General features: G+C 39.1%; 1 protein-coding gene across 13 annotated transcripts in view; it reads right to left on the bottom strand.

The window, feature by feature from the left end:
* LOC119536983 (eukaryotic initiation factor 4A-II-like) overlaps positions 1 to 21,374 on the bottom strand; it is a 94,919-nt gene that overhangs the window by 55,991 nt on the left and 17,554 nt on the right. For 4 of the 13 annotated variants that reach the window (XM_037839638.1, XM_037839643.1, XM_037839631.1 and 1 more), the window contains exons 2-3: positions 12,550 to 12,879; positions 5,772 to 5,837 (exon numbers count right to left, since the gene is read on the bottom strand). The exons of 6 other annotated variants lie outside the window; for them this stretch is intronic. In XM_037839638.1, the coding sequence (XP_037695566.1) occupies positions 5,772 to 5,837; positions 12,550 to 12,690 (207 nt within the window). In that variant the 5' untranslated portion in view covers positions 12,691 to 12,879. Of the gene's footprint in view, positions 1 to 5,771; positions 5,838 to 12,549; positions 12,880 to 21,374 lie in introns of those variants that run through there. 3 more of the 13 variants (XM_037839654.1, XM_037839649.1, XR_005217413.1) reach the window with 2 other exon arrangements.

The raw sequence follows: 21,374 nt of genomic DNA on the forward strand, positions 1-21,374 counted from the left end.
CAACACACCTTTTTTTTTTCCAGTGCTCATGGAAAATATTATATCCTGAGCCACAGAATAATCCTCAACAAATTTAAAAGAGTTGAAATAATTCAGAATGTGCTTTCTGACCATAATGGCACCAAACTAGAAATCAGTAACAGAAAGGCAACAGGGAAATCTCCAAACATGATGGAATTACACAATAAACTTCTAAATAACCCACAGGCCAAAGAAGAAGCCTCAGTGAAAAAAAATACAGAATTGAATGAAAATAAAAATATAACAAATCAAAATACGTGGACTGCAGCTAAAGCAGTGATAAGAGGGAAATTTATAGCATTAAATGCTTATCTGAGAAAAGAAGACGGGTCTCAAATAAAAAATCTAGGTTCCTACCTCAAGAAAGTAGAAAAAGAAAGGAAAAATTAACCCAGAGAGACTCCACACAGTGGAGAGAAGCAAATACATTTCCACACTCGGGGCCTCAATACCTACCTGAATCTCTGCAACACCATAAGTGCCAGCTCTTCCCACCCTGGATTAGGTCCTATGGCTGCAGAGAAAAGAGTCTCAGGAGAAAACTCAGGGATAAAAATGGAGGAAGTGATGTTTCAGCCTGAAATTACTAGAAATCTCCAGGAAGTAGAGGAAGAAGACACTGAAGAATCAGAGAAGCACTCAGGCCAAATAAATACTCCTTTGAGTGATGAGGAAATCAGGAATTTCCTTCAGCAATGGGAATCCCTTGAACATGTGATATATCCCAGACAGAAGAAAAAGAATTACGTGCTGTCAAAATCAATTGCCCAGGGGCTCAGGAAGAGGGGTATAAAGAAGAGCTGGTGACAATGTTTCCACATGTTGATAAGTTTGATGGACTAATATTGGACTATACATGAGGCCAACCAGAAGCCAAGGACTAAACCCCTGCCTTGTCCTTATGGAGAGGCCCTACACAGGACAGTGGAGTATAACTGGGAGGACAAAGTCTCCTCAGGTTGCCCTCATGCAGACATGGCCAACCTTCCACCTCCCGAGTTCCAGCTCCAGGCCTACACCATCCTTGTGCCCTTTGAAGAGCTTATGTGGACTTCCCCACATGTGATCTACACGGAGAACTCTCAGGTACCAGGATGGGCACCCTGGACCCCAAGCCCTCCATGGTCACCTCCATATCCATATCCTGCCATTCTCCCGGAAGACCCCACACCCTAGCAGCAGTGGTTGACCACCTCTAACTGATGCAGATCCTGGTCTTTACTAAAACTTGAACCTGGATCCCAAATCTGTTTGAGGAATAACAGAATATCACAGATCCATGAGCTCATTACATCTTAATGATGTTTTTCTTCCAATCCATTAACACAAAATATTCTATCATTTATTCAGGTTTTCATTAATTCCTTTAGCAATTTTTTTTATTTTTTTTTATTTTCTGTGTACAAGCACTTTACATCTTGGTTGGATTTGTTCCTAGATTTTTGATTATTTTAGTTGCTCTTGTGAATGAAATTTTTTCCTTGATTACTTCTGATTATTCAAAGTTTGTGTATAGAAACAGTAAAGATTTTTAGCTGTCACTCTTGTACCCCACCACTTTTCTGAATTCATGTCAAGTGCCTTTCTATATGTGGGGTCATGTCATCTGTGGATAGTGAGTGTTTCGCTTTTTCCTTCACAATTTGCAGAATTTTTATTTCTTTTTCTTGCCTAGATGCTCTGGCTGGAACTTCTAGAGCAGTGTTGGACAGCAGTGGTGATGGTGGACATCTTTGTCTTGTTCCAGATTTTAGAGGGAAAGCTTCATTCTTTGACTACTAAGTATGATGTTAGGTTGGGTTTGTCGTTTATGCTCTTTGTCGGGTTGAGGGAGTTTCCTTCTATTCTTACTTTCTGAGTATTTTTGTCAAGAAAGAATTCTGTGTTTTGTCGGAGGCATTTTCTGCATCCATTGAGAGGATCATGTTGTCTTTTCCCTTTTTGATAATATTGTGTATTATATTCTTCGATTTTCTAATGTTGAACCATCTTGCATGCCTGGGATAAAATCCACTTAAATCTTGTTTTTCTTTCATGCACTATTGGATTCGATTTGCAGGTATTTTGTTTAGGATCTTTGCACCTATATTCATAAGAGAAATTGGTGTGTAATTTTATTTTCTTGTAGTATCTTTATGTGGCTTTGACATTAGGGTAATTTTGGCCTCATACAGTGAATTAGGGAGTGTCCCCTTCTCTTCAGTTTTTTGGAAGGGTTTGAAAATGATTCATATTAATTTTTCTTGGAATGAATGGTAGAGTTCACCTGTGCAGACATCTGATCCTGAGCTATTAGTTGGGAGATTTTTGAGGACTGACTCAATCTCTTTGCTTGGAATTGGTCCGTTGAGATGTTGTATTTGTTGTATAGTCAGTGTAGGTTATTTGTGGGTTACCAGTAATTTGTCCATTTTATCTAGTTTGTCCAATTTATCAGCAGATCTATTTTCATAGATTCTATCCTGATAAGAGATTCTTATGAACCTTTTTTTCCTATGGGGTCAGTAACATGCATAGAGGTATGACAAGTTCAAGAATTATGATATATGCAACTTACTATCTTTTTTTTGGAAATAGGTGTGTGTGTATATATATATATAATTAGATACAGATATGTAAAGGATGGATAGATAGACACACATATAGATAGAATTATACAAAACCGTGGCAAAATATTAAAGGTAGACAAATAGGGTATGTGGGTATGGGGTATATTGGGGTTCTTTGTATTATGATATAATTTTTGTAACTGTCCTTAACTTTAAAGTTATTTCAAAATAAAAGTTATAAAAATGAAAAACAAAATTAACCCAAAGCAAGCAGAAGGAAGGAAATAATAAACATAAGACCAGAAATCAATGCAAGCATAAATAGGAAAACAATAGAGAAAAATCAGTGAAACCAAAAGCTGGTTCTTTGAAAACAATCAGTAAAAACTGTTGAACATCTAGCAAGACTGACAAAAATAAAAAGAGATAATACATAAATCACCAAGATCAGGAATGAAGTAGGGTATATCATTAAAAAACCTGCAGCCATTAAAGAGATAACAAGGGAATTCTATGAACCAACTTCATGCTCATAAGTTCAACAACTTAGAAGAAATGAACCAAGTCCTTGAAAACCACCAACTACCAAAAATCAACCAAGATGAAATGGATAATCTGAATAGTTCAATAACCATTTAAAAACTGAATTTGTAATTAGAAAGTTTCTAAAAAGGAAATCTCTAGGCCTAGATGGTTTTAAAAATTCTACCAAACATTTAGAGAAGAATTAACATCAATTTTAACACAATCTCTTCCAGTAAACAGAAGCGGATGAAACACTTCCCAACTCATTTTACGAAGCCAGGATTACCAAGACACCAAAACCAAACAAAGACAATATGAAAAAAAAGAAAACTAAGGACCAGTATCTCTCAAGAACCTAATCTCAAAAACCATCAACAAAATATTAGCAAACGGAATCAAATAATGTAAAAAAGTAAGTATACACCATGACCAAGTAGTATTTATTCTGGATATTCTAGGCTAGTTCAATATTTGAAAATCAATCAATATAATCTACCATATCAACAAACTAAAGAAGAAAAGTCATACGATACTATCAGTTGACACAGAAAATGCATTTAACAAAATCTGACACCCATTCATAATTAAAACTCTCAGCTAGGAATAGAGGGGAACTTCCTAACTTGATAAAGATCATCTACAAAACTGACATACTTAATAGTGAAAGACTGAATGCTTCCCCCTTAAGATAAGGAAACAAAGCAATGTTGTTCACTTTTACTACTCTATTCCACATTGTATTAGCAGTTCTATCCAGTACAATTGGAAAGAAAAAAGTATAACTTGAATTTATTTGCAGACAACATGACTGTTTATGTAGGAAATCTGATGGAATTTACAAATACACGAGTTTAGCAAATCTGCAGAATAAAAAAATCAACCAATTTTCTATTTAGAAGCAACCATTGCAAATTAAAACAAAAAATATTATTTACAATAGCATAAAATATTAAATAATAAGGATAATCTAAGAAAATATGTGCAAAATTTGTGCACCGAAAACTACAAAACATTCCTGAGAGAAATTAAGGAAGACCTAAATGAATGGAGCAATATTCTGTATTCAACAGCTGGAAGACTCGATATTAAGATGTCAACTTTCTTCATATCAATCTGTAGATTCAATGCAATCCTAACAAAAATCTCGGCAGACTTTTTTTTTTGTAGAAATTGACAAGCTGTTTCTAAAATTTATATGAATACAAAGAACCTAGTATTACAACAATGGCTTTGAGAAAGAACAACAAAACTGGAAAACTAACACTATTTGATTTCAAGACTTACAATGGAACCACAATTATCAGGACAGTGTAGTAATGGCATAAAGCTAGACAAATAAATCAAATCAATGGAAATCTCTTTAACTGCTCTCTCTCTCTCTCTCTCTCTCTCTCTCTCTCTCTATATATATATATATATATATATATATATATATATATACACAACTGATTTTGGTCAAAGCTACAAATTCAGTAGAGAAAGGATGGTCTTTTCAAAAATGGTGCTAGAACACTTGGATATATACAAGCAAAATAATGAACTTGGATCCATACCTTGTATCAAATGCAAAAATTAACTCAAGGGAGAACCTAAGATGGTGGCTAGGAGAGACAGGGCAAAAAAACACCTCCATGAAAAATACTAGATAAAAGCCAGAAAGTGGCCCAGAATACCAGTCCAGCGATGCACCAGCTGGATAAGGTCTACTAAATCCACAGGGACCATGCACTTGGTGAAACAGGGAGTCTCTATTCTGAAACGAGTGAGTAAACTTGCTGAATATCTGGCAGCCACGCTGCAGTGTGGGGAAACCGTGGGTTGGTGTTTGGAGGCAGACTAGTTCTTTTTTTTGAAAACCCAAAAGCGGCTGCAGATATGGCAGCAAGAACCACACAGTGAAGTGTGGCAGGAACGGGCTGTGCAAACACCTCAATACCTGGCGTGGGAGATAGCCTTTCACACACCTGCTGCTAATTGTCTTGGACTGAGGAAGGCAGAGGTGAGCCAAAAGAGGAAAACCATCTTCCTGGCAGGCTGGGAACACTCCTGCCTGACACCGGCGCCACAACCCAGAGCCGTGCCAAAAAACCCAGTGTGACAGGAACTGTTTCCAGCAACACACACACACACACACACACACACATGCCACAATATCAGGCACGGACAACAGCCTTTCACGCACCCACAGCTAACTGTCCTGGAGCTGGGAAGGTGGAGCTGTGTGAAAAGAGGGAAATTAACATGCCCCATACAGCCATCCTTACAACAGGCTGGGAACACAGCCTGGTGGCCCAGAACTTCCCTTGAGGGACGGCATGCACTTGTGACATAGCACAACCTTCCCTTAGCAGAGGCCCTAGAAGGATATGGCTTGGAAGAGGGAACCACTCGGTAATCCCAGGGACCATATGCCAATACCAAGGACTTGTGGGTCAGTGGCAGAGACAATCTGTGGCGAGACTGAAAAGAAGGTTTAGACTCTTGCAACAGCCTTAAATCTCCAGGAACACCTGGGAGGTTTGATTATTAAAGCTGCCCTCCCTCCCTAACCGCTCAGACACATGCCCACATTCACGGTGGACAGCACCAACAACATACACAAACTTGATGCACCAACTGGACCCCACAAGAATCAGACCCACACACACCACAAAGACAAATTTGGGGAGAACACACTTGAGGGAAATAGGTGACTCGCATGCGCCATCTGCTGGTTAAAGTGTATGCCACCAAGCTGTAGATCTGAAAAATTAGAGATTAGTCTTTGAATAATCCTACATATCCTAAAAGAATCCTATCAAGTAAAGCAAAAGCCAAGAGGCCAAAAACAACAGAAAATTTTAAAGCATATGAAAAAAACAGACGATATGGAGAACCCAAACCCCCAAATCAAAAGATCAGAGGAGACATAGTACTTGGAGCAATTATCAAAGAACTAAACATAAGCAACAAGAGCATGGTACAGGATATAAAGGACATGAAGAAGAGCATGGCACAGGATATAAAGGACATGAAGAAGACCCTAGAAGAGCATAAAGAAGACATTGCAAGATTAAATAAAAAAATAGATGATCTTATGGAAATAAAAGAAACTTGACCAAATTAAAAAGATTCTGGATACTCATAGTACAAGACAAGAGAAGCTGAACAATGTATCAGTGACCTCAAGGACCACAGAACAGAAAACGAAAGAACAAAAGAAAGAATGGGGAAAAAATAAAAAAAATAGAAATGGACCTCAGGGATAAGATAGATAAAATAAAACATCCAAATATGACTCACTGGTGTCCCAGAAGGGGAAGAGAAGGGTAAAGGTCTAGAAAGAGTATTCAAAGAAACTGTTGGGGAAAACTTCCCAAACCTTATACACAATATAAATACACAAAGCATAAATGCCCAGTGAACTCCAAATAGAATAAATCCAAATAAACCCACTCCAAGACATATTCTGATCAGACTGTCAAATACTGAAGAGAAGGAGCAAGTTCTGAAAGCAGCAAGAGAAAGCAATTCACCATATACAAAGGAAACAACATAAGACTAAGTAGTGACTACTTAGCGGCCACCATGGAGGCAAGAAGGCAGTGGCATGACATATTTAAAATTCTGAGAGAGAAAAATCTCTAACCAAGAATACTTTATCCAGCAAAGCTCTCCTTCAAATTTGAGGGAGAGCTTAAATTTTTCACAGACAAACAAATACTGAGAGATTTTGCTAATAAAAGACCTGCCCTACTTCAGATACTAAAGGGAGCCCTACCGACTGAGAAACAAAGAAAGGAGAGAGAGATAGGGAAAGGTTCAGGACAAAAGAGATTCAATATTGGTTCATTAAAGGACAATAAGAAAGAAAGGGAAAAATATATCTGACAAAACATAAACCAAAGGATAGGATGGCTGATTCAAGAAATGCCTTCACAGTAATAACGTCAAATGTAAATGGATTAAACTCCCCAATTAAAAGATATAGATTCGCAGAATGGATCAAAAAATATGAACCATCAGTATGCTGCGTGCACGAGACTCATCTTAGGCACAGGGACACAAAGAAATTGAAAGTGAAAGGAGGGAAAAAATATTTCATGTAAGCTACAGCCAAAAGAAAGCAAGAGTAGCAATATTAATCTCACATAAAATAGACTTTAAATGCAAGGATATTATGAGAGACAAATAAGGCCACTAAATACTAATAAAAGGGGCAATTCAACAAGAAGAAATAACAATCATAAATGTTTATGCACCCAATCATGGTGCCACAAAATACATGAGAGAAACACTGGCAAAACTAAAGGAAGCAATGGATGTTTCCACAATAATTGTGGGAGACTTCAACACATCACTCTCTCTTATAGATAGATCAACCAGACAGAAGACCAATAAGGAAACTGAAAACCTAAACAATCTGATAAGTGAATTTCATTTAACAGACATATATAGAACATTACATCCCAAATTACCAGGATACACATTCTTCTCTAGTGATCACGGAACTTTCTCCAGAACAGACCATATGCTGGGACATAAAACAAGCCTTAACAAATTTTTTTAAAAATTCAAATTATTCAAAGCACATTCTCTGACCACAATGGAATACAATTAGAAGTCAATAACCATCAGAGACTTAGAAAATTCACAAACACCTGGAGATTAAACAACACACTCCTAAAATAAATGGTTTACAAAGTAAAATGTAGGGGACCTAGTGATCGAGAGCAATTAATGAAGGGGGAAAGATAACCCAATAAGAACAGATAAGCTATCATGGGTAAATTTAACATTCCAGGAATGCCCAGGAATAACTGAGGTTCGTTAATTTCTGATGGGTAGGAACAAGTTCAAAGAAATGTTGCTATATTAAGTTATTTTCTTGGGGGTAGAGTGGGAACATGTTGGAAGTAAAGTAGTTATTTTAGGTAAGTTGTCTTTTTCTTACTCCCTTGTTACGGTTTGTTTAAAATGTTTTTTTTATTGTATATCTTTGAAAAAAAATTTTTTTGATATAGTTAATTTAAAAAAAAAAATGCAGAGCCCCCTTGAGGAGCTGGTGGAGAATGCAGAGGTGTTGGGCTGCCCCACCTTGATGGTTGCTGATGTGCTCACAGACATAGGGTACTGGTGGTTTGATGGGCTGAGCTCTCTATCACAGGACTTGCCCTTGGCAAGACTGTTCTGCAAAGGAGAGGCTAGGGCTGCCTATAATTGTGCCTAAGAGTCTCCTCCCAAATGCCTCTTTGTTTCTCAGATGTGGCCCTCTCTCTCTCTAGCTAAGCCAACTTGGCAGGTGAAATCACTGCCCTCCCCCTCTACATGGGATCTGACACCCAGGGAAGTGAATCTCCCTGGCAACATGGAATGTGACTCCTGGGGAGAAACCTAGACCCGGCATCGTGGGATGGAGAACATCTTCTTGACCAAAAGGGGGATGTGAAAGGAAATGAAATAAGCTTCAGTGGCAGAGAGATTCCAAAAGGAGCCGAGAGGTCACTCTGGTGGGCACTCTTATGCACAATATAGACAACCCTTTTTAGGTTCTAGTGAACTGGAGTAGCTAGCAGTAAATACCTGAAACTATCAAACTACAACCCAGGACCCATGAATCTTGTAGACAATTGTATAAAAATGTAGTATATGAGGGGTGACAATGTGATTGGGAGAGCCAAATGGACCACACTCCCCTTTGTCCAGTGTATGGATGGAGGAGTAGAAAAATGGGGGGGGGAGGGGATGACCCAGTGTTCTGTTTTACTTTGGTTGTTCTTTTTCACTTTGCTGTTTTTATTCTTATTGTTTTTGTGTGTGTGGTAATGAAAATTCCAAAAATTAATTTTGCTGATGAATGCACAACTATATAATGGTACTGTAAACAACTGAATGTTCGCTTTGTTTTGTATGACTGCATGGCATGTGAATATATCTCAATAAAAATGAATCAAAAAAAAATAACTCAAAATGGAGCATATACCTAGACATAAAACTTAAAACTATAAATCTTCTAGAAAAAATATGGTAGATAACATTTGTGAACTGGGTTGGGCAAAGAGTTCTTATATTCTAGACCAAAAGCATGATCCATAAAAGAAAAATTGGACTTCATCAAAATTAAAAACTGCTCTTCAAAAGCCACCATTTAGAAAATGAAAAAAAAAAGTCACAGATTGGGAGAAGATACTTACAAAGTCCATATCTTGTGTGATGTTTGAAGCTGTATGTACCCCAGAAAAGATCATACTCTTGAAACTAATCCATTCCTGTGGGTGTAGACCTATTGTGGGTGGGACCTTTTGATTAGGTTATTTCAGTTGAGGCATGCCCCAGGTGGGTCTTAATCCTCTTACTGTAGTCCTCTATAAGAGGATAAAAGAAAAAAGCCACAGAGAAGCTGAGAGAAGACACACAGAAAACAGAGAAGAAGCTACTGAAGCCAGAAGGTGGAAGCAGTGAAACCCAGGAGAGAAGGGAGAGACCAGCAGACATCGCCATGTGTCTGGCCATGTGACAGAGGAGCTGAGGATTGCAGGTGGCTGGTCCTCAGGAGGAGGTATCGTCCTGTTGATGCCTTGATTTGGACATTTTCACAGCCTCATAACTGTAAACTTGTAAGTTAATAAATTCCCATTGTTAAAAGCCAACCCATTTCTGGTATATTGCATTATGTCAGCTTTAACTAAAACATCTTATAAAGGACTTATATTCAGAATATATAAAGAACCCTCAAAATCCAATAACAAGAAAACAACCAACTAATACAAAAAGTTGGAAAATACACAATGGCAAATAAATTCATGAAAAGATACATCATTAGTCATGAGGGAAATGCAAACTGAAAGCACAACAAGAAACTATTTACATGTATTAGAATGGCTAAAATGAAAATGAGATGACCACACCAAGTGTTGGCAGCGTTGTAAAGGAATTGGAATTCTTATATACTGCTGGTGGGAATATAAAATGGTACATACACTTCAGAAAAGTTTGGTAGTTTCTTAAAAGGTTTCATATGCATCTACCATATGACCTAGACATTCCATTTCTAGCTATTTACCCAAGTGTGCCGGTTTGAGTGTATTGTGTCCCCCAAATGCCATTATCTTTGTGGTCTTGTGTGGGGCAGGCGTTTTGGTGATGGTTGGATTTGCTTGGAATGTGCCCCACCCAGCTGTGGGCAATGATTCTGATGAGATGTTCTCATGGAGGCGTGGCCCCGCCCATTCAGGGTGGGCCCTTATCGGTGGAGCTATATAAATGAGCCGACTGGGGAGGGGGGGGGAAGAAAGAGAGTGCAGCTGGGAGTGATGTTTTGAAGAGAAGCAAGCTTGCTAGAAAGGAACGTCCTGGGAGAAAGCCGTTTTGAGGCCGGCGCTTTGGAGCAGATGCCAGCTGCCTTCCTAGCTAACAGAGGTTTTCCGGAGGCCATTGGCCATCCTCCGGTGAGGGTACCCGATTGCTGATGTGTTACCTTGGACGCTTTGTGGCCTTAAGACTGTAATTGTGTAGTGAAATAAACCCCCGTTTTATAAAAGCCTATCCATCTCTGGTGTTTTGCATTCTGCAGCATTAGCAAACTAGGACACCAAGGTAAGTGAAAGCATACATCTACCTTGCTCTAACTATTGCACAGTAATCCACTCAAAAAAGGTGCAATAATTCAATTAATTACGTTAACTCCTGATGGTCATTTATGTTTTAGTAGCAAAAACTGAATGCAGATGATGTTGCAACAGACATTCTTTCCTTTTTAAATGTGAGTGCATGGTAAATGACCTGTTTAAGATCACATGGGTAATACCATTAGTTGCTAAGATTGCAACTTTAATCTTTTTAATTCCACATTCCTTTCTATAGGTTTTTGGAGATTCTATCAACTGGGAAAAGCTCCCAACAGGAATTTTAGGAAGTAGTTAGTAAGTAAGCTATTCTAACTAAGGAATCAAAACAATATACAAAGATATACAAAACTCCTACAAGGCTTAACCTTGGTTTTTAAAATATAGAAAGTCTACATGTTTGCAGTTCCTGTTTGTCTCACTACAATGACTGCAAACTCATCTTTCTGAGTACACCCATCACTCTGCAGGCATTTTTCTCCCCCTTGGACCTTGGCAATGTTTGTTCCTTTTAAAATTCAGTGAAAATCATATACAATTTTATATGGGGAGCAATGAATGAGACATATATAAATATTATATCAGCCCATCTTACAAATATTTGGTTTGGTAAAATCAGTCTAAAATGAATGCTTTAGCTATTGTTAAACAGTACATTTCTTTTCACTGAAATTCAAGATATCCATAAGAATAGAGATTCTTAATTTCTTGACTTTTTTTCAACTTAAAAATTCATTATAGAATGATTTATGCCAAAGATTCACATTTGTTAAAGGTCAAATTATAATGGCTAATACTAGCTAAAATTAAGTACTTTCCAAGTCCCAGGCACTTAACAAGGACTTAATAATACTCAGCAACATTCCTATAAAGTGGATACAATTATTATCATCTCTATTTTAAAGAAGAAACCGAGGGCCAGGAAACCAGATAATTTGCTTACTGTCATCAAAGTGGTAGAGCCAGGATTTGAATCCAGGTGTCTCATTCCAAAACTTAAGCCCTTAGTGTCTATATACTGTAACTCCTCAAACCCTACTGCAAAGTGATGTATCGATCTCTTGCAATACATATAGCCTTGTCCACTGACATCAATGCCAAACGATATGCCATTGTGTATGTATATACAAAATGTACATCCATCATCACGTAGTAAATCAATAGTCCTTGGCAGTTTAATACAGTCATTTCTTCCCCAAAAGAAGGTGAATGCCATAATAGAGAACTTGAATACAAAGCAAAACTTTCCAACTCTCTGGAAGGTAAATTTGCTTTTGCTAACTTGATTCCTTCCAACCATTAGAATGAGCTCGAGGAGTCTCTTAACAGGACACCTGATGGGGGAGAGCTGAACTGAAAAGAGCTTCGAAGGCATATTGTCCCATTTCTTACTACTTGTGTAACCTTGAGCAAGTTGTTGAGCCCCTTTGGGCTTTACCAGAACAGGAATTATAACGCCGCCGCCACTCCCCCCACCCCCACCGCACCCCACACAGGCACACTGTAAGCAGATAGGGGCTGCGCAAATGTTACTCTTTCCCTTACGGCGAGGAGAACATGGAGGATGGCAAGCCCACCCTCACCCTCCCCCGCTCCTCCTAAATGGAAAAACGGAAACAAATGGCGGCTGAAAGGTGGATGTGGAGAAGGGGGAAGAAAGAAAAGGGCTGGGTGTGGGGATCTCTCTTTCCCAATGCTGAATCCCCCGAAAGGGGCTGGATTTTCCTCCTCTCCTGCCCTCCCACCCCCCGGGACCCTCGGTTCTTCTGCATCTGTCAACACACACACGAGTCCATTCACCCCGCGCCCCTGCCTCTGGGCTGATCCATCGCCCCTGCACCCACTGTTACCTCTGCAGCAGCGGGCTCGGGAGACGCCTCGGTTCCTCTCCGCTGCCAACAGCTGTACCGAGACTGTAGAAGCCGCCGCCATGTCCCTGGAGCCCCGCTGCTCTTTGATGTACACCAGCACCCCAGATATCCCCAAATCATTCCTCTAATCCTTATCAGGAACTTCTTATCCTGCTCTGGCCACCGTCCGGGTCAGAGCCAAGCGATAGGCCAATCCACGTGAGACTTTCGGGTGGGGGCGTCTACGCTAAAACCAATTGGTGATGTTTGGCCAATCGGGCCAGGTGCCCAGGGCCAGAAACTCTCCTCCGACCTTTGCCATTAACGCATCTGAAAGGAGAAAGAGGGGGAGGCGGTGTCGCAGGATAAAAAGATTTAATAATGTAAAAGAACAGGCATTTTAAAAATCCCCCTCTTGATCGACTCATAACCGAGTTTACAGAAAGAATATGAGCACTTGTGAGATACACTAAAGTAGTCCTTAAAGGAAAATATAAAGTAAATTAAATGCCCAATCCGAAAAATTAGGGAAAAATAAACCTAAGGAAAGAATTAGTAAGAATAAAATAATGAATTAATGACTTAGAGAATAGAAATGGGTATACAAATAAACATAAGATTTAAAAAAAGCAACAATAGATTAGAATTAACCTAATCAAGACAAAGCACATCAAAATATAAAATAAGGGGAAATAATCATAGATACAGAAAAAATTAAAACAGTAAGAGATTTCTTTACTCAATTCTATGCAAATAAATTTGAAACCCTGGAAGAAATGGATAATGTTTTAAGAAAATGTAATTTACCAAAACATCCTAGAAGAGATAGAAATTCTAAGTAGAATTACCACAGAAGAAACAGATTCGTCAGAGAACTGTATTTCTCCTTTCCTCTAACCACAAAAGCATCAGGCCCAAATTATTTCAGAAGGAAATTCTGCTGTGAAATGTTAAGGAACAGATGAGCAGGGGCTATTGATTCTGTCCCTATGCACAGAAAAAGAAGGAAACATTCTAAATTCTATTTATAAAGTATAACAGCTATACCAAAGTTAACAAAAATATATATACATCACTCATATACCCTCACCATAGAAATTCTTACTTATAAATATCAATGGAAAAATGCAAAATAAAATAACAAAAAAAAATTATAACATGAAAAGAATAGTATGCTATTTTCAGGAATGTGATGATGGCTCACTAACCCTTCCACCCAGCAATTTTATTTCTAGAAATTTATTCTACAGATATACACTTACATGTTGAAATAGGAAATCTATTAATATAATCATAGTAATAGTCTAAATAGAAAAATCCTATCTCCATAAATGCTGAAAAGGCATTGATAATATTCTACATCCTTTTTGATGAACACTGTTAAAAATTTCAACAAGTAGCATTGGAACAACTGGGTAGCCATCTAGGAAAAGTAAAGTTGGGGATTCTACTCACAACTCATACCTTACATCAAAATACATTCCAGAAGTTTTGAAAAGTAAATGTAAAAAAATAAAAGTATAGTGCACTTGAAGAAATCCTGATACATCCCATAGTGGGATAGTTCTCCAAGTCTAAAACAATACCCAGAAGCTGTAATAGAAAAAATGATAAATTAAACTGCATAAAATTAAATATGTTTAAACATGGCAAACATACATTAACCAAAAAAAAGACAAACAACCATCTAGGTGAAAAAACTGCAACTTATCACAAAAGGTTGCTTCCCTTAATATATAAACAGAGTTTCTACAACTCAACAAAGATCAACAACCCATTAGAAAAATGGTCAAATACTGACAATTCACAGAAAAGGAAATACAAATACATATGAAAAGGAAATACAAATATGTATGAAAAGGGCTCAACCTCATTCAAAATAAGACTGCAATTAAAACTCTATTGAGACATATTCACCTATCACATTAGCAAATATCTAACAGTTTGATAACACACTCTAAATTGGTGAGGGATTGGGAAAACAGGTATTATCATACTTAGCTGATGGAAGCAGAAATTGACACTACCTGTGTGGAGAGTAACATGGTAATATCTATCAAAATTGCAAATTCACTAACCCTTCCACTCAGCAATTTTATTTCTAGGAATTTATTTTACAGATATACACTTACATGTTGAAATGACTCGTGATTAGGGAAATTCATTGCAACATACTAATACCAAAGATAATGAGCTTAAATATTAATCAATAGAAGACTGAAGAAATAAATCACAGTACAGCTACACATACAATGGATTACTAAGCAACTATCAAAAAACAGGCAGGATCAAGATGGCAATGTAAGATGCTCCAGGGTGCTGTTCCCTCATAGAATCTTTGGACAACTAGCAAAAATTGGCAGAGCCATCTTCCTTAAAATTCAGGAAAACAGGTTTCAGAAAGTGGGTGTTCTACTCTGCTAATGCTGCTGGAATGCAAAACACCAGAGATGGATTGGCTTTTATAAAGGCGAGTTTATTTGATTACGAAGTTACAGTCTTAAGGCCATAAAGTGTCCATGGTAACACATCAGCAGTTGGGTACCTTCACTGGAGGATGGCCAATGATGTCAGGAAAACCTCTGTTAGCTGGGAAGACACGTGGCTGGTGTCTGCTCCAAAGTTCTGGGTTCAAAATGGCTTTCTCCCAGGACGTTCCTCTCTAGGCCGCAGCTCCTCTTCAAAAATGTCCCTCTTAGTTGTACTTGGGGTATTTGTCTTCTCTTAGCTTTTCCGGAGCAAGAGCCTGCTTTCAACGGCTGTCTTCAAGCTCTTTCTTATCTTTAGCTCCTGTGCTTTCTTCAAAGTGTCTCTCTAGACTGTAGCTCCTCTTCAAAATGTCATTCTCAGCTACATTGAGTTCCTTCTGTTTGTCAGCTCATTTACATGACTCCACTGATCAAGGCCCACCCTGAATGGGTGGGGTTACGACTCCATGGAAATATCTCATCAGAGTTATCACCTACAGTTGGGTGGGGCACATTTCCATGCAAACAATCTAATCCAAATGTTCCAACTTAATCCCCACTAATATGTCTGCCCCACAAGATTGCATCAAAGAGTATGGCTTTTTCTGGGGGACATAATACATTCAAACCAGCACAGTGGGTAAGTGCTAAACCAAAAAACACAGTTTTTAAAATGGTGGGAGATTCTTGAGATGCCCTTACTGGACCCGCACTCACTCCTCTCTGGTGCTGTGTGGCCCAGCCTGTGCCTATTATGGATTCCTGGCCCTGTTCCACAGGAAGCAGAGTAACCCCTGTGTGCATACTGGGATGCCTGTAGTCAGTGTCAGTCTATCGGGTGGCAACTTGAGAGACTGAACCAGCAAAACCATCTCTGGGTCACCCTCCCAGAATTTGCCCTGCAGGTAGAAGCAGCTTGCAGACAGCTAAAGGAATGTAAGAAATGATTAAGGCAAAGTGAATGGAGGCAGAAATCATCTGCTTTAAGTCTTATAATACGGTACCTGGGAGAGAGAAAGTCTATTTCATAAGGATTAGAGGGGGGTATTCCAATTCCTAAAAATAAGGGAATTCCTAAGGCCATGAGCAAGCACAAGCCTATGACAAGAGACAGGCTCAGAAAAGACAGAAAGGACCCTGTACTTCACATTTGCCTTGGGCTGACCTTCTTGATTAGAGGGCTAAACTCTGAGGGGGTGCACCAGCCAAAGGAGAGCCAATTTGCAAAGACTGTGAAAGGTGGTTTTTGAATTGGTTTATTAGTTTTTGTTAGCTCCTGGTGCTTACGGAAATCTCTGTCATAACACTAGCTGGATAAAAACTTAAAGAACAGACATCTCTGGAACTAAACCCCAGAGCTAACACTTTAAAATATTAAAATGTACAATTTGCAACAAAAGATTATAAGAAAACAAAGCAACAGGAAATGATGGTCCAATCAAAGGAACAAGAAAAAAATACACAAACTATCAATGAGGAAGACCACAATTTAGACATACTGGAAAAAGACTTTTAAAAAATGATCCTCACTATGCTCAAGGACATAAGAGATAAAGATAAAGAAATAAAGAATATCAGGAAAACAAAGACTAAACAATATGAGAATCTCAACAAAGTGATAAAAATTTTTAAAAAGTACGAAACTGAAATACTGGAGCTAAAGACCACAATAACTGAAATAGAAAATCCCTAGAGGGTTTCAAGAGGAGATTGGCATTGGCAGAAGAAAGAATCAGTGAACTCAAACACAAAACAAATAAAATGATTCAGTTTGAGAAGCAGAAAGGAAAAGCATGAAAAAAAAGTGAACAGGGCCAAAGAGACCAGTGGGACACCATCTGTCATACCAATATATGCATTATGGAAGTCCCAGAAAAAGAAGACATGGAGAAAGAGGCAGAGAGACTATACAAAGAAATAATGGCAGAAAACTTCCCAAATTTAGCAAAAGATATGAATATGTACATTCAAGAAGCCCAACTCACCCCAAACAGGATAACTCGAAGGGAACCATGCCCACACACATAGTAGTCAGGCTGCTAAATGCCAAGGACAGTGAAAGAGTTCTGAAAGCTGCAAGGGAAAAGCAACATGTTATTTACAAGGGAGTTCCAATAAGATTAATGCCAAATTCTCATCAGAAATAATGATGGCAAGAAGGCAGCAGGAAGTAATACTTAAACTGCTGAGAGAAAACATTTGTCAACCAAGAATTTTGTATCTGATGAGACTGTCTTTCAAAAATGAGGAAGTGATTAAGATACCCAGATTTTTAAAAAGCTAAGGGGGCGAGAAGGAGGAAGATGGCGGCATAGAGAGGAGTGGAAGCTAGTTAGTCCCCCTGGGAACACTAATAAACAACCAGGAACAAGTAGTAAATAATCTGGAATAATTTCTGGAGAACAAACGTGACTGTCCACACATCATTCACCAACCTGGATTGGGAGGAATGCCCGAGATCACAGCATAAAATCTGTAAGTAAAAACTGTGGACCCATGCTGAGCCCCCTCCCTCCATGGCAGCCTAAACTGCAAAACCTTGCTATGATAGAGAGCAGCCCTCTCTGAACAAGTGAATATACCTCAGCCCAGCTCCAACTGGGGTTTTAATTAACAAACGTTGACTGCTAAATACAAGCTACGAACCCTCAACAAGCAGACAAGAGGCTTTTGGTGATGATTGACCTTGGAGAGCCAGAGGACCTCTCCGGGAGGGAGGGGGATCCCAGAGGACTAGGTGCTATCTCTGGCCAGTGGGTGAAACTGAAGGTGACCATGGACAGGCCCTGAAGGAAGGCTTTCTGTCCCTTTTTTGGCTCAGTGGAGAAAGCCATTTTCAGTTCCCAGGGCTCTGACCCAAACAAGGGTAGAGCTAGCAGAGTCAGAGAGACTATTCAAATGCAAATAATATCTCCCTAGGGGGTGTATCTTCCCTAAGAGGAAAGAGTTGGTGCCAAGCTCTCCTACCCACCTTCCATTCAGAACCAGACCCCAGAGTCTAGGGGAAAACAGCAACAGGCCAAACCTCCTTACACCAGTCTGGAGTGACAGGCTGACAGGTGCCACCTTCTGGGCAGAAAAGCACAGTGGCTTGAGGCCACACAAGGTGTATTAATCTTCTAAGACACACCCTCAGGGAAACCTGATGCTATTGCCTCCTTCTGAGACCTAAGCCCATTCTGGTCTAGGAAAACCTGATTGGGGTAACCAAGGAAACCAGATGCTAGACAACAGAAAACTACAATCTACACTAAGAAAAATGAAGTTATGGTTCAGTCAAAGGAACAAACTTACACTTCAAGTGAGATACAGGAATTGAAGCAACTAATGCTAAATCAATTTAAGAAGTTTAGGGAAGATATGACAAAAGATATGCAGTGTATAATGAAAACACTGGGTGTACATAAAATAGAAATAGAAAGTTCAAGAAAACAACTGGCAGAATCTATGGAAATGAAAGGCACAGCACAAGAGATGAAAGACACAATGGAGACATACAACAGCAGATCTCAAGAGGCAGAAGAAAACACTCAGGAACTGGAGAACAAGACACCTGAAAGCCTACACACAAAAGAACAGATAGAGAAAAGAATGGAAAAATATGAGCAACGTCTCTGAGAATTGAATGACAACATGAAATGCAGGAATGTACATGTCATGGGTGTCCCAGAAGGAGAAGAGAAGGGAAAAGGGCAGAAGCAATATTAGAGGAAATACTCAATGAAAATTTACTATGTCTTATGAAAGACGTAAAATTACAGATCCAAGAAGCACAGCATACCCCAAACAGAACAAATCTGAATAGTCCTATGCCAAGAAACTTAATAATCAGATTATCAAACATCAAAGACAAAGAGAGAATCCTGAAAGCAGCAAGAGAAAAGAGATCCACCACATACAAAGGAAGCTTGATTAGGCTATGTGCAGATTTCACAATGGAAACCAGGGAGACAAAAAGGAAGATACTGAAAGAGAAAAACCACCAGCCAAGAATCCTGTATCTGGTAAAACTGTCCTTCAAATATGAGGGAGAACTTAAAATATTCTCTGACAAACAGACAATGACAGAGTTTGTGAACAAGATACCTGCTCAACAGGAAACACTAAAGGGAGCACTACAGACAGAAAGGAAAAGACAGGAGTGAGAGGTTTGGAACACAATTTTGGGAAATAGTAGCACAGCAATGTAAGTACACTGAACAAGGATGACTGTGAGTATGGTTGAAAGAGGAAGGTTAGGAGCATGTGGGACACCAGAAGGAAAGAGGAAAGATAAAAACTGGGACTGTATAACTCAGTGAAACCTAGGGTGCTCAACGATTGTGATAAAAGGCACAAATATGTTTTTACATGAGGGAGAACAAATGAATGTCAACCTTGCAAGGGGTTAAAAATAGGGTGGTATTGGGGGGAAAATACAATCAATGCAAACTAGAGACTATAATTAACAGAAACATTGTATTTTGCTTCCTTTAATGTAACAAAGGCAATATACCAAAGCTAAATGCATATGAGGGGGACATAGAGGAGGGGTATGGGACTCTTGGCCTTGGTGATGTTGTCGGACTCTTTATTCTACTTTAGTTTAATGCTATCTTTCCTTTTGTTGCTTCGTAGCTGTTGTGTTTTGTTTGCTCTTTCTTTTTTCTTTTTCTGTTGTCTCTCTACCTTCTTTGACTCTTCGTCCTTCTTTGTGGAAGAAATGGAGATGTCCTTATATAGATAGTGACGATGCAGGTTGTTCTAGTTTGCTAATGCTGCCGGGATGCAAAATACCAGAAATGGATTGGCTTTTATAAAGGGGATTTATTTGGTTACACAGTTGCAGTCTTAAGGCCATAAAGTGTCCAAGGTAACACATCAACAATCAGGTACCTTCACTGGAGGATGGCCAATGGCATCTGGAAAACCTCTGTTAGCTGGGAAGGCACATGGCTGGCATCTGCTCCAAGTTCCGATTTCAAAATGGCTTTCTTACAGGATATTCCTCTCTAGGTCGCAGCTTCTCTTCAAAATGTCACTCCCAGTTGCTCTTGGGGCATTTTTCCTCTCTTAGCTTCTCTGGAGCAAGAGTCTGCTTTCAACGGCCATCTTTCAACTCTCTCATCTGCAGCTTGTCTCTCTCAGCCCGTGTGTTCTTCAAAGTGTCCCTCTTGGCTGTAGCAAGCTCGCTCCTTCTGTCTGAGCTTTTATAGGGCCCCAGTGAACCAATCAAGGCCCATGCTGAATGGGTGGGGTCACATTTCCATGGAAATTGTCTAATCAGAGTTATCACCTACAGATGAGTGGGTCACATCTCCATGGAAACACTCAATGAAAGAATTACAATCTAATCAACACTAATAGGCCTGCCCACATAAGATTGCATCAAAGATAATGTCATTTTGGGGGACATAATACATTCAAACTGGCACAGTGGTGAATACATAAATACATGACTATACAGGGAACATCCATTACTTAGGATGGAATGAATGGTGTGTGAACAAAACCGTCTTAAAAAAAACAGTTTGATGAAAAAACCTTGAGGGCACTATATTGAGTGAAATAAGACAGACACAAAAGAACAAATATTGCAGGGTCTCACTGATATGAACTAATTATAATATGTAAATTAATAGACATGAAATATAAGTTGTCAGGTATTCCGGTTTGCTAATGCTGCCAGAAAGCAAAATACCAGAAATGGATTGGCTTTTATAAAGGGGGGTTATTTGGTTACAAAGTTACAGTCTTAAGGCCACAAAAGTATCCAAATTAAGGCATCAACAATTGGGTACCTTCACTGGAGAAAGGCCACTGGCATCTGGAAATCCTCTGTTAGCTTGGAAGCTTCCGCCTGCTCCCACATTGCATTTCAAAATGGTGTTCTCCAAAATGTTGCTCTTGGGGCATTTTCTCCTCTCTTAGCTGCAGGTGCTCTTCAAAATGTTACTCTCAGTTGCTCTGAGGCTCTCTGTCTGTGAACTCCTTTATAGGACTCCAGTGATCCAATTAATACCCACCCTGAATGGGCGGCGTAACAACTCCATGGAAATTATCCAGTCAAACATTTCGCTCACAGTTGATTGAATCACATCTCCATGGACGCACTCAAAGAATTCAAATCTAATGAACAACAATACATCTGCCCTCACAAGACTGCAACAAACAACATGGCGTTTTGTGGGACATAACACATCCAAACTGGCACATTCCACCCCCTGGACCCCAAAATGACATGATCTTTCCATGTAGAATATACATTCAGTCCATCACAATATCACAAAAACTTAAACCATTTCAGTAACAATAGGTAAGTACAAGTTCCTATCACAATCAGTTACAGGCATGGTCTGTCCTAAGGCATAATTCCCC

The sequence above is a fragment of the Choloepus didactylus genome, chromosome 1, assembly GCF_015220235.1.
Source record: "Choloepus didactylus isolate mChoDid1 chromosome 1, mChoDid1.pri, whole genome shotgun sequence".
Taxonomy (NCBI): Eukaryota; Metazoa; Chordata; class Mammalia; order Pilosa; family Megalonychidae; genus Choloepus; species Choloepus didactylus.